General features: G+C 39.7%; 1 protein-coding gene across 5 annotated transcripts in view; it reads left to right on the top strand.

Annotated features, from left to right (window-relative positions):
- The window catches only part of KIF23 (kinesin family member 23), a 34,499-nt gene that overhangs the window by 3,556 nt on the left and 17,091 nt on the right, over positions 1–13,852 (top strand). For 3 of the 5 annotated variants that reach the window (XM_003267156.4, XM_003267155.4, XM_030814663.1), the window contains exons 4-10: positions 3,893–3,998; positions 4,238–4,374; positions 4,577–4,686; positions 5,408–5,578; positions 8,297–8,409; positions 8,853–8,974; positions 11,605–11,707. In XM_003267156.4, coding sequence (XP_003267204.1) covers positions 3,893–3,998; positions 4,238–4,374; positions 4,577–4,686; positions 5,408–5,578; positions 8,297–8,409; positions 8,853–8,974; positions 11,605–11,707 — 862 coding nt within the window. Of the gene's footprint in view, positions 1–3,892; positions 3,999–4,237; positions 4,375–4,576; positions 4,687–5,407; positions 5,579–7,517; positions 7,560–8,296; positions 8,410–8,852; positions 8,975–11,604; positions 11,708–13,852 lie in introns of all 5 variants that reach the window. The other 2 variants (XM_030814662.1, XM_012507346.2) reach the window with 2 other exon arrangements.

Consider the following 13,852-nt stretch of genomic DNA (forward strand, 5'->3'; position numbering starts at 1 on the left):
CATGTGTTAGGGATGATTTAATGTGGAATGATAAATGATTGTGCTAGGCAGTTTTATATATACAACTTCATGTGTGGAAATGAAAATAACATTTAATAATAGGCGTTGTATACTTGCATCAATGCAGTGTTTTTATTTTTAATAAAATTTTGAATCAACTCAAAAATATTGTTTAGCAGATGTGCTAAGCTAATAGCTGGAGGGTGGAAGGAGATTTAAAAAAAATGAGCATGACATACTCCTTGCCTTTAGAAAGTTTATAACTTAAGATATATGGTAAACAAATAATTCTCATATAAATAAGAAAGTTAGGTGTGCTAAAGATGAGGGGACTGTGGGAAGGCAGTAGGATTAATTCAGGCTACCATTTCTACTTCTAGCTGTCACTCACTCTTCTGTGCCTACTATTCCTGTGAAATTGCTCTTCAGAAGACTACCAGTGGCCTCTGCTGCTAAATTTGATGTATACCTCTTCATCCTCATTGTAACCTGTTTGTCAGCATCACTCTCCTGTCTCCCCCTCCAGCTCTCCTTGTATCTTCAGCTGAAACCTTTTCTCTGGCTCTAAACATTCAACCACTTACTTGATATCTCTGCTTGGATGTCACGTGTGCATCTCAAATTTTACATGCCCAAAAAGGAGTTCTTGATTTTTCTTATTCCCTCTCTAAATACTTCCTCCCTTGTTTTCTTCTCAAGGAACGGCACTGTCATCTGTCCAGTTGCTCAAGCCAGAAACCTGGTACCTACCTTTTACTTGTTCCTCCTCATAACTAGTTCATTAGTAGCTCCTATGAGTTATATTCCAACATGTGTCTTGAAACTGTCCTTTCATTTCCATCTCCACTGCCACCACCCTAGTCTGAGCCCCATTATTAATCACTGAGACCAGTGCTACTGTAATGAAGGAGTAGCTTTTTTATTTTTAATGCATCACAGCTGGGACTTTTGTACAACTTGTGCTAGATGGAACTGCCCGTGTGAGTTAGACAACAGGGAACTAGTTCATAATCTCTTCATAGAGATGAGCCTGTTGACTACGTGCTGAAATACTGATAATTGAGCAGTGCCAGATGCCTATAAAACTTTCTAAACATTTGGCGGGGTGCGGTGGCTCATGCCTGCAATCTCAGCACTTTGGGAGGCCAAGGTGGGCAGATCACCTGAGGTCAGGAGTTCAAGACCAGCCTGACCAATATGATGAAACCCTGTCTCTACTAAAAATATAAAAATACAAAAATTAGCTGGGTGTGATGGCGTGTGCCTGTAATCCCAGCTACTCGGGAGCCTGAGACAGGAGAATCACTTGAACCCGGGAGGTGGAGGTTACAGTGAGCCGAGATCGTGCCATTGCACTCCAGCCTGGGCAACAAGAGTGAAATTCCATCTCAAAAAACAAACCAACAAAAAACAACTTTCTAAACATTTAAGTAGTCTGGTAACCGATCTCAGACTGGCATTGGTTTGCTGAGTGTGCTTTGGGTATCATTGACAAGACTGCCAAAGCCCAACTGCCTCCACTTGGAATCTTCTTTAATCCATTTCTACAGAGCAGACAGAGTGATCTTTTAAAACATAAAATCTCATTTTCCTGTTCAAAACCTTTCAAAGAATAAAATCTTTAAACAGACAAAATCCTGCTTCATCTGCCTCCTGTCTCTCCACCTTCATTCATCTTTTAGTATTCATCCAATCCTTTGAGTTTCTTGGATAAGGCAGAATCCTGGCTGTTAGCTGTTGCCTTAACCTGGACTTCTCTTTTTCTGGGTCTTAGTATGGGTCATCATTGGGTTTCAGCTTAAATATCACCTCCTCAGGTTGTATAGACTACCCAATCAGAAACAGCACCCCACAACCCCTCTCCCCTGCTCTGTACTCCATGTACGTCCTTTACTTAACCACAATCTATTTATTTACTTGTTTATTGTCTTTACCATAATGTAAACTTCCGGGGAATATGTACCTTATATGTTCTGTTCATCAAATAGTAAATGTGGCTTCAGCAAGAATGAGTGGTCTGGGAGGGTTTTATGGAGGAGCGGGTCTTTAAGGATATAATATAGTTAAACACTGATTTACTGAGTTTTACTTCTTTAAGTAAATTTCAACTATGTATAAATAAAGGTATCAAGTAGGTATAAAAAGCTTTGATGGGGATTAAAAATAATCACTGCTTTCTGACAGAAGGCAACGTTGTATAACGAAAAGAACATTGCTGCCGGGCATGATGGCTTACACGTGTAATCCCAGCACTTTGGGAGGCTGATGCAGAGGGATCACTTGAGATCAGGAGTTCAAGACCAGCTTGGCCAACATGGCGAAACCCCATCACTACTAAAAATGCAAAAATTACCCAGCCTGGTAGCGTGCGCCTGTAATCCCAGTTACTTGGGAGGCTGAGGCAGGAGTATTGCTTGAACCCAGGAGGCAGAGGTTGCAGTGAGCCGAGATCCCGCCACTGCACTCCAGCCTGGGTGACAGAGTGAGACTCTGTTTCAAAAAAAAAAAAGAAACAAAAACATTGCACTAATGATGGCTTTGTTACTAATTAACTCCATGGGCTCAGAGAAGTTTCACCTTTGGGCCTCAGTTTTCTTTACCTTGAAAGGAGGAAGTCATTCATGAGGACTGTGAGGTCATCTATCTTCTCAGTATTGGCCTATGTGTATCCTCTCAGTTCCAAGATTCTTTGTTCTTTTTGAACTCTAAAGCTGTTTTTACAAGATATTTTATTAATTGTATTTAGAGAGCCTTGATAATTGAAGTATTCTTGCTTTCTTAAAGGTCACTATTTATTTAAAATGTATTTCATGTAAGAACTCAGAGATGAGATAATATTTACAAGTTTACTTCTGGTTTTAAAATATAGTACATCAAAACGTGGTATTATGCTGCTATGCCATTTTACTTTATGTGTCTTTTTTCTTTTTCTTTTTTGAGACAGGGTCTCACTCTGTTGCCCAGGCTGGTGTGCAATGGTGTGACCACAGCTCACTGTTTTTTTGTGGGGTTTTGTTGTTGTTGTTTTTACTTTTAAAATTTTTTATTAGGTGAGCTTGCCCAGGCTGGTCTGTTAACTCCTGGCCTCAAGTGATCCTCCTGCCTCAGCCTTCCAGAGTGCTGGGATTATAGGTGTGAGCCACTATGCCCATACTATGCTATTTTAAATGACACCTTTATAAAGAAAAACTAGGAAACAATAAAGTTGTGTATGACATAATGCTTGTAGATTTCCACAAATCTGTGACAATGAATTGTTATAATACCTTTTGATCTTTGTCACTTAATTAAAACAAAATCAGCCTTAGATTAGAAGCATTAGTGGACTTAAAACTTTTCTACATTTTTGGCTGGGTGTGGTGGCTCATGCCTGTAATCCCAGCACTTTGGAAGGCTGAGGCGGGTGGATCACCTAAGATCAGGAGTTCGACACCAGCCTGACTAACATGGTGAAACCCGTCTCTACTAAATATATAAAAATTAGCTGGGTATGGTGGTGCACGCCTGTAATCCCAGCTACTCGGTAGGCTGAGGCAGGGGAATCGCTTGAACCCAGGAGGCGGAGGTTGCAGTGAGCCGAGATCGTGTCATTGCATTCCAGCCTGGGCAACAAGAGCAAAACTCTGTCTCAAAAAAAAAAAAAAAGAATTTTCTACATTTTCTTTAGTAGTTGTGACTGAAAACATTTACCAGTTTATAATTGGTATAATATAGGTATGTTGTGACTTTTTAGTAACTGAAAAACTAAGGGTTCCAACTGTAAAAGACCATTTGTATTTTTTCTTTGCATGCTTAGATCTTAAATGTCATAAACACCTTAAGTTTCAGTAGATGTATTTTTAGCCTAGGTAATAGTGGAATTCTATTTAGTGCATTTTTTCTCTCTCCACAGACTCAGTATTCATTTAAACAGGTATTTGGCACTCACACCACCCAGAAGGAACTCTTTGATGTTGTGGCTAATCCCTTGGTCGATGATCTCATTCATGGCAAAAATGGTATGATACGACTCTTGGAGTTTTGTTGGATTTTCCTTTTTCTCCTCTTCTGATAAAACTTTTTTGATATTTATATATTTGATTTATGTTTGGCTTTGAATCCATATTTAATTTGTTAGGGTGGTGCTAAACTTGCCTTTTTTGAGCTGGCTAATTGTTAGTGTTTTCTAACGCAGTGAAGAAATATTGTAAGTGGAGAACTTCTAAGATATAACTCATTGTGACTTGCTACACTGTAGGTCTTCTTTTTACATATGGCGTGACGGGAAGTGGAAAAACTCACACAATGACTGGTTCTCCAGGGGAAGGAGGGCTGCTTCCTCGTTGTTTGGACATGATCTTTAACAGTATAGGGTCATTTCAAGCTAAACGATATGTAAGTATGATTCTTTTGTGTTGTGACTATCTTACTGGACTAAGACACCTATGGATACAGTAGTAGTAAAGAAGAACCAAAGCACTGGATTCATTTTGAAACCTTAACTGTTCCTTAGTTTTTAAACATGTTTCTTACTATTTAAGTTAAATTCTAAAAAATGTGGTGTGATTTTTTTTTTTTTTTTTTGCCCCCACTTCAGGTCTTCAAATCTAATGATAGGAATAGTATGGATATACAGTGTGAGGTTGATGCCTTATTAGAACGTCAGAAAAGAGAAGCTATGCCCAATCCAAAGACTCCTTCTAGCAAGTAAGTAATTATATTTGTCTGCAGCACTGGCCTAGGGGCACAAGATTCTTTCCTTTGGTTTGCCCAGACATGAGGAATGGTGAACATTAAACAGAGAAGTTGACTTTTGTGAGATTAAAGTTAAGGAATGTTCTTAAGTTCTTTGCTCAGATGTTTTCTCTTTGGCTTTGAGCACATTTTGTTTCAATCACTGTTTTAAGAAGGTGCCACTCTGGGTGGGGAGAGGGTATAAAAGCCTTTGTTGTGTGTTCGGGAGGACGTGGGAATACTGTTGGCAAACCATGAGTATGAATAAAGCTGCTTTGTGCATTTCTGCTTGTAATTGCAGATATTTATTGTATCTGTTAGTTTCCCCTTGGGATCATTTACTTTTTTTTTTTTTGAGACGGAGTCTCACTCTGTTGCCCAGGGTGGAGTGCAGTGGCATGATCTTGGCTCGCTGCAACCTCTGCCTTCCAGGTTCAGGCGATCCTCCTGCCTCAGCCCCCCAGTAGCTGGGATTACAGGCACATGCCACCATGCCTGGCTAATTTGTATTTTTAGTAGAGACGGGGTTTCGCCATGTTGGCCAGGCTGGTCTCGAGTTCCTGATCTCAGGTGATCCGTCCGCCTCGGCCTCCCAAAGTGCTGGGATTATATCTGTGAGCCACCATGCCTGGCTGGGATCATTTACTTTTAAAATGGACTTACAACGTATACAATTGAACTTTTTTTTTTTTAGACGACAAGTAGATCCAGAGTTTGCAGATATGATAACTGTACACGAATTCTGCAAAGCAGAAGAGGTTGATGAAGATAGTGTCTATGGTGTATTTGTCTCTTATATTGAAATATATAATAATTACATATATGATCTATTGGAAGAGGTGCCGTTTGATCCCATAAAACCCAAGTAAGTAGTGAAGAGAGCCCCTTCTTAGCTGTTAATGTTGGGGAAGTTACTTTGCCTCAAGGAGCTTTAGTTTCTTCAGTTATGAATGAGAATAATGCTTGCATTTGTTTTCAGAATGAAATGATATAATTTGTATATTACGTGGTTTTGTGTTTGAGTATATGTACCTGTATTAGGGAACTAGTGGGTTAAAGCATCTAAGGAGAAGAGGGACCCAAATATTCATCTTGGTGATTACTTTTGAAAACTCTGGGCCCTGGGCTATGTTTTGAGAAGGATCTTAATTATATAATTAAGAACGTTTCAAGAACCTAAGACAGCAAAAAGAGTTTTGTAGCCTCTTTAACCACCTGTGTCTTGGTGATTTCTACAGGCTGGAGCCTAAAGCTGTTATCTGTACAAGTAATACTTACATACCTTCTATCATTCATTAATAGGGTGTGGTATCTGCACTATAATTCCACCAGAGTTGAAATACTACTTCCTAGATTTTCTTGGGTCTTGCCTTTCTGAGACGTAAGACTGGTTACCACTTGGCACCACAAATGATAAATCTGCGTTTGTGCCAGAGTTGACCCTGGGATCTTATGTTTAATATTAGTATCTTGTTCCTGAGTTGATGGTTTTGTTTTTAAGCTAAAGGCTTGTCTTTAATGCTGTCTTTATTAGGGCCTCTCAGGACATAAATAATACAAAGACCTGTGGCTTATATTTAACTTTGTATATCTAATGGAACATTATTGGAGAAACAGCTGGATTTAGAAAATCATTAGACTGAGAATACATACCAGTATATCCACTTTTAATTACATGAAAAATTTATGGACTCTGGTTGAGGCCATACTTGATACAAGTATTTCTGTGGTTCTTAGTGAGTCACATTTTGATACAGTTATCTTCACTAGAGTCCTTGAATTTTCATCACATTGATTGGGAAAACAATTACAATATGGCTAAGTAAGCTAAATGTAAAAATATTAATACTCTTAATACTAAGAGTTTATGCCAAGGAAGACTCTTTTGCTCTATTTAACCTTTCTTCAAGTGAGAACTTTACAAAGGGACTTATTTCTGGAGTGACCTATCTTTATTTACCCTTGGAATGTTGGTAATAGTAAAAATACTTGGGTTAGGTTGTGGAGCAATACATGGAAGAGTTAAAACCTTGTGAGACAGTTACTTTTTATTTTTTTTTTTTTGAGACAGGGTCTTGCTCTGCCATGTCAGCTCACTGCAGCCAACCTCCTGGGTTCAGGTGATCCTCCCGCCTTAGCCTCCTAAGTAGCTGGAACTACAAGCACAAGCCACCATGCCTGGCTAATTTTCTAATTTCTTGTAGAGATAGGAGTGATAGGGATCTCACTATGTTGCCCAGGGTGGTCTCAAACTCCTGGCCTCAAGCAGTCCTCCCACCTTGGCCTCCCAAAGTGCTGGGATTACAAGTGTGAGCCACCATGCCCGGCCTGACAATCACTTTTTATATCAAACTAATTACTTTCCCATTTGTTTTAAAGTGTCAACTGTCTTGACTCTAATCTTGAGTATACCCATTTTCATGTATGCCCATGTGCCAACTTTTTGTTTGGTTTGTTCTAAATGAGATTATTTTCAAAGGATCATATCTTGGCTTTATTTAGTTATACAAAAGAAGATTGACAAAAGTACCTTGTGTGCTTTGTAACCTTTCTGGGTAACTCCTTAAATGAACATACAAGGGTGCTTGTTTGGCCCTGAATTCAGATTTAATTTGTTAGGTTGGTGTTAGACCTGCTTTTTTAAGCTAGTTAACTTTTAGTAGTTTTTAATACAATGAAAAACTATTACAAGTGGAGGGTTTTTAAGATATGACTCATTGTGACTGTCACATAGTCTGGACTGAACATGTTGGTGTGAGATGGCTGCTGTAGAAACAGTAACTTCTACCTTATTCCTTTGGTAGGTGGAACAGTTGCAGCACACCCATGAGGAACACAGATTTTGTGTATGTGATGGTGTTGGCTCTTTTCTTAAGGAGAAGGGTGCAGTTATACTATGGTTGGCATTCTGTGGCATGTTTGCATGTAGGTTATTTTCCATTGTCACTGGGCTGACTGCTGTCTCTAAGCCCTCCTTGCTTCCTGAAAAATCTGCTATTGACTATCAGTGATGGTGGCTGGTAAATGTCTCTACCCTCACCATTCACAAGACTTAAGACCAAACAGGTAGCTCTCTTACCCAACCTTCATCTTGTCATACAGTCTAAAACTTCATAAGCCACTTTGAAAGGATTGCCACTCCTGGTATATACCAAACTCTTTCTGAATTTGTTTTCTGCTGTTGCTGAGGAGGTCAGAACTGGTTCTATCTGCGAGTCTTTTCAAATTAGGAAAATACTAGATTTTGATGCTTAACCTGTGCATGTGATGTTGCTGTAATACTACTTTGGTCTCTAAATTGTTTAGTGTATTGTTTCATGTGCTTTCTTAGAGCAAATTAGAGCAAAGCTTTTAAAACAAAATTGTTTTCTGTTATCTTGTAACTAATCTTGACTATTTAGCTTTACAATCTTACCTAAGTTTAATATTTCTCTGGAGTATTATGCATTATTTATTATAAAATATATATAATTTTCATTAGAAGAATAACATGTCATGTCACTTGGCGTTTTAGTCCTAGTCTTAAATGAAGACACTGGCATCTCATAACTTAGGAGACTAATCTTTTTTTTCTTTCCCATAGACCTCCACAATCTAAATTGCTTCGTGAAGATAAGAACCATAACATGTATGTTGCAGGATGTACAGAAGTTGAAGTGAAATCTACTGAGGAGGCTTTTGAAGTTTTCTGGAGAGGTTAGAAATACCTAGAACTAGAAAAATACAGCCGGGCGCGGTGGCTCACGCTTGTAATCCCAGCACTTTGGGAGGCCGAGGCGGGCGGATCACGAGGTCAGGAGATCGAGACCACGGTGAAACCCCGTCTCTACTAAAAATACAAAAAAAAAAATTAAAAATTAGCCGGGCGTGGTGGTGGGCGCCTGTAGTCCCAGCTACTCGGAGAGGCTGAGGCAGGAGAATGGCGTGAACCCAGGAGGCGGAGCTTGCAGTGAGCCAAGATTGCGCCACTGCACTCCAGCCTGGGTGACAGAGTGAGACTCCATCTCAAAAATACAGAATGATAAATATCACCTAGAGTTGCTACTAAATTTGTTGGCAATCTTTTCTGACTTATTAGAAAGCATGTGTAATGAAATGACTGAGTTCAGGTTTGACCAATGATTTCTCTGTTGTCCTAGGCCAGAAAAAGAGACGTATTGCTAATACCCATTTGAATCGTGAGTCCAGCCGTTCCCATAGCGTGTTCAACATTAAATTAGTTCAGGCTCCCTTGGATGCAGATGGAGACAATGTCTTACAGGTAAAGTTGTAGTATGTGGAGTTTTTCTGGTTCTAACTCTATCCTTAATTTTTGGAATTAGAGTAATCCAGCCAACATGGCAAAAACCTGTCTCTAGTAAAATTGGAAAAATCAGCCAGGCATGGTGATGCACCACTCCTGTAATCCCAGCTACTTGTGTGGCTGAGGCAGGAGGATCGCTTGAACCTGGGAGGCAGAGGTACAGTGACCTGAGATCATGCCACTGCACTCCAGCCTGGGTGACAGAGTGAGACCCTGTCTCGAAAAAAAAAGTTAGAGAGGTTTTATTGCAATGAAGATTGCTCTAGAATAAATATACAGTTGGTTCTCTGTATCTTTGAGTTCTACATCTATAGATTCGACCATGGATTGAAAATATTCGAAAATAAAATGCCGCCTTTGTGCTGACCATGTACAGACTTTTTTTGGTCATTATTCCTTAAACAATACAGTATAACAACTTGTTACATAGTGTTTACATTGTATTAGATATTATAAGTACTCTAAATATGATTTAAAGTATACAGGAGGGCTGGGTGCATGCATGCGTGGCTCATGCCTGTAATCCCAGCACTTTGGGAGGCCAAGGCAGGAGGATCACTTGAGGCCAGGAGTTTGAGACCAGCCTGGACAACAAAACAAGTCTCTTGTCTTTGCAAAAAAATAAAATAAGGCTAAAAAATAAAAAAATAAAAAAATAGAATTTTAGAAAGTGTATGGGAGGATTTGCATAGGTTATATGAAAATACTACACCATTTTATACACAAGACTTGAGCATCCATGGAATTTGGTATCTGTGAAATTTAGTATCTGTAGGAGATCCTACAACTAATCCCTTGAGGATACCAAGGGATGACTCTGTATGTAGGCGATGACATTAAAAACTTTTTTTCCCCCATTATTATAGTTTTGGGAAGCTGGATATTGAATCTTAGAGCCTGAATTTTGCTGTGAAAAAAGTTTGCAAATCTTTAAAAATCTCTTTGGTAGAAGTGATAAAATAAGACTGATTTTTTCTCTCTGGCGACTCATTCTGTAAGTGGAAATTCAGTTAATGGTTTTAAAATGTCAATAATTCATTTTTCAGGGTAGGTATAGTTTAGGAAGTGGCCAGTGTTATAAGTTGTTCATCTCTTGGTTGATAGGCCAGTAGGGTCCCCCATATGCAGATCACTATTTACTGCCTGGCCTGCCACACTACAAGGCTTGTGTCAATTAGTAACAGCATTTGAGTCTGAGTATACATAATCTAATAACTGTAACCCATTAAAGTGTAATTTTATTCAAACTGTATCATGAAATTGTGGCGTTATGAAGGTTTATAAGTGACAGGAGTGGTATTGAAGACCTCCAGGGTTTGAATGCTCATTTCTACTTATTTACTGACTAGCTATAATAAAACCTCATTATAAGGTTGTGAGAATTAAAGGAGGCAATGCGTGTGAAGTTCTTAGTCCAGTGCTTAGCTTATAGTCAGCACTCAATAATTGTTAGCTAGAAAATAGTTATAAGGGCCAGGCGCGGTGACTTACGCCTGTAATCCCAGCACTTTGGGAGGCCGAGACGGGCGGATCACGAGGTCAGGAGATGGAGACCATCCTGGCCAACATGGCGAAACCCCGTCTCTACTAAAAATACAAAAATTAGCAGGGCATGGTGGCGCATGCCTGTAGTCCCAGCTGCTCGGGGCTGAGGCAGGAGAATTGTTTGAACCAGGGAGGCAGAGGTTGTAGTGAGCCAAGATCGTGCCACTGAATTCCAGCCTGGCGACAGAGCGAGACTCTGTCTTAAAAAAAAAAAAATGGTTATAAGTCAGCCTTCCATATACACGTGATTTTCATTGAATCACATCTAATATTACAGCATCAGTTCGGTACCATTTGACTTTCACTTCTTTTTATAAGAATTATCTGCTGGGTGTGGTGGCTCGCCCCTGTAATCCCAAGCACTTTGGGAGGCTGAGGCAGGCGGATCAACTGATGTCAGGAGTTAGAGACCAGCCTGTCCACATGGTGAAACCCTGTCTCTACTAAAAATACAAAAAAAATGAGCTGGGCATGGTGGCACATGCCTGTAATCCCAGTTACTCGGAAGGCTGAGGCAAGAGAACCGCTTGAACCCAGGATGAGGAGGTGGTAGTGAGCAGAGATGGCGCCACTGCAATCCAGCCGGGAGACAAGAGTCTCGCTGTGTCTCCCAAAAAAAACAAAAAAATTATTTATAGCATTATGAAATTATAAGATTATTAAATATCTGATTATAGAAGAATTTAGGATAATCCTGTTCTAGACTCTTATTCAGCAAATATCTGCTGAGTTCCTACTGAGTGGTAGGCACTGTGCAGCATGCTGGTGATAAGGTAGTAAAAGACAGAGTCCCTGCTCTCAGGGAGCTTACTGTCTGATGCAGAAGGAAGACCAGCCAATTGACAAGTAATCATTAATATCATGAGTATATTTATCATACTCTTAGCAAACTCTCCCCTAAAATATGTATCCTTTGCCTGTCCTGTGCATTTTGTACTGTGCAAATGTTCATTAAGACTTAGCTTCTTGATATGAATCTATTTAAAGAACATTGTAAACCAGTTATAACCCATTTTAAGTTATTGGCTTTGTGATCTTTTTAGGAAAAAGAACAAATCACTATAAGTCAGTTGTCCTTGGTAGATCTTGCTGGAAGTGAAAGAACTAACCGGACCAGAGCAGAAGGGAACAGATTACGTGAAGCTGGTGAGTAAAGCATAGTATTTATTTATTGCTACAACTTTCAGAAACTTGCAATGCCAGTTTATTATCTACTTATCAATGGGTGGTTCTTTGTTTTTTGTTTTGTTTTGTTTTTTAATTTTTATTTTATTGAGACGGTCTTACTCTGTTACCCAGGATGGAATGCAGTGGTGTGATCATGGCTCATTGCAGCCTCAAACTCCTGGGCTCAATTGATTCTCCCATTGTAGCCTTCTGAGTAGATGGGACTACAGGTATGCACCACCATGTCTGTCTAATTTTTAAAAATTTTTTGTAGAGATAGGGTCTCCTTATGTTGCCCAGGCTGGTCTCAAATTCCTGGGCTCTAGTAATCTCTCACCTTGGCTGCCCCAAAGTCTTGGGATTACAGGAATGAGCCACTGTAACCGGCCTTGATCGTGGTTTAAGCACAATTGTCCTCCATTAGATAATTTAGAGGCTAAGTTTATAGTTAGGCTGGTTTGGTATCAATCTATTACAATACATTGATTTCTTTAAGAATGAGGAAAGTTGTATTCAATTAGTCTGGGTGCGGTGGCTCACACCTGTAATCCTGGCAATTTGGGAAGCCAAGGCATGTGGATCACTTGAGCCCAGGAGTTCAAGACCAGCCTTGGCAACATGATGAAACCCCATCTATACAAAAAATTAGCTGGGTGTGGTGCATCTATAGTTCCAAGCTACTTGGAGGCTGAGGTGGGAGAATTGCTTGAGCCCTGGAGGTCAAGACTGCAGCAATCCCTGATCTCACCACTGTACTCAAGCCTGGGCAACAGAGAACCTGTCTCAAAAACAACAACAACAACAAAAAAGGAGTCTATTTTTAGTGTTGTAGGTCAGTACTGGGGCCTTGAAATGTTATTTCAGTATTTATTAGTGGTAAAAATTGGCTTCTAGAGATGGGAAAATTCTGAACACAAGCCAATTGAAGGCTTTAAATATATATATATAGCCAATCTGTATATGTGTTTTTTAAAATCCATGCATGTTATGTCCTGTTGCCTTTTTGTAGTTTTTTAAAAATTAATATATCATAGTTGTACATACTTTTTGGGTGTATGTGATATTTTGATAGATGTATACAGTGTGATCAAATCAGTAATTGGGTTTTCTGTCACCTTGCATGTTGTGTTTTATGTTAATAAACATGTATTGAGTACCTACTGTGTACCAGAAATTAAACACAGATACAAAGGACACAGTCCTGCTGGAGAGAGCCCATCCTAATAGAGGAGATCAGGAGATAAACTAGATTGTTTGAGTAGAGTATGATGAGAGTGCAGGGTAGGGCTGCCTAAACCAATCTGGGAGTGGGAAGGTGAAAAATTGAGTAGGAGTGAGCTGTATGAAGAAGGATAGGATTAAAGGCAACGTTCCTATCCCAGGAGGCAGTTGCTTGGTCCTGAGATAATATGGCAGAGTCAAAGTAGCTGAAGTAGAGGATGCAAGTTGGTGAACTATGAGAACTGAGGCAGGAGAGCAAGGCAAGGTCATGAAGACCCTTGTCTGTCATATCAAGAAGTTTGAATTTTATCTTGAAGGAATAATGTTAGCTGCCAACTATTAAGGGTCTAGTGTGTATCATAGTATCCACACACTAGATAGGTAGGATTGTATCACACCCATTTTTCAGATGAGGAAATAGGTTTGGGAAGGTTAATTTTCTCAAGGCTGGAGCCAGGTTGGTTGGACTCTCACAGCTTGTGTCTTTATTCTATGTCATACAGCCTCCCCTTAAAGAAGGATTAGTCTTTTAGAAAGATCGTTTTGCCAATGTAGAGAAATAATTTACCAGGGGCGAACCTAAATATATGAAAGAGCAGTTAGGAGCCTTTTGCAGCAATTCAGGTAAGCAATTGTGTGACCTGGAGGCAAAGGTCAGACAACACGGAGAGCTAGTTAGGAAGTAGGTCCAGCTGGATGTGGAGAATAAGGAGGTGTTTGATTGAAGAGAAGCGGTTTTCGGAGCAGGTATAGGCAGTTAATGAGTTGCGTTTGAAATGTTCGATTTATGCAAGTGAAAGTGCCTTGTAATTGGATGCAGAGGTACATGGATTTGGAAGGAGAGAGATTTTGATTTGAGATTTATAGGTTTAGGCTTTGCCAATAGAGAAATGATTGAAGCAG

Source organism: Nomascus leucogenys, chromosome 6 (assembly GCF_006542625.1).
Source record: "Nomascus leucogenys isolate Asia chromosome 6, Asia_NLE_v1, whole genome shotgun sequence".
NCBI classification, from domain to species: domain Eukaryota; kingdom Metazoa; phylum Chordata; class Mammalia; order Primates; family Hylobatidae; genus Nomascus; species Nomascus leucogenys.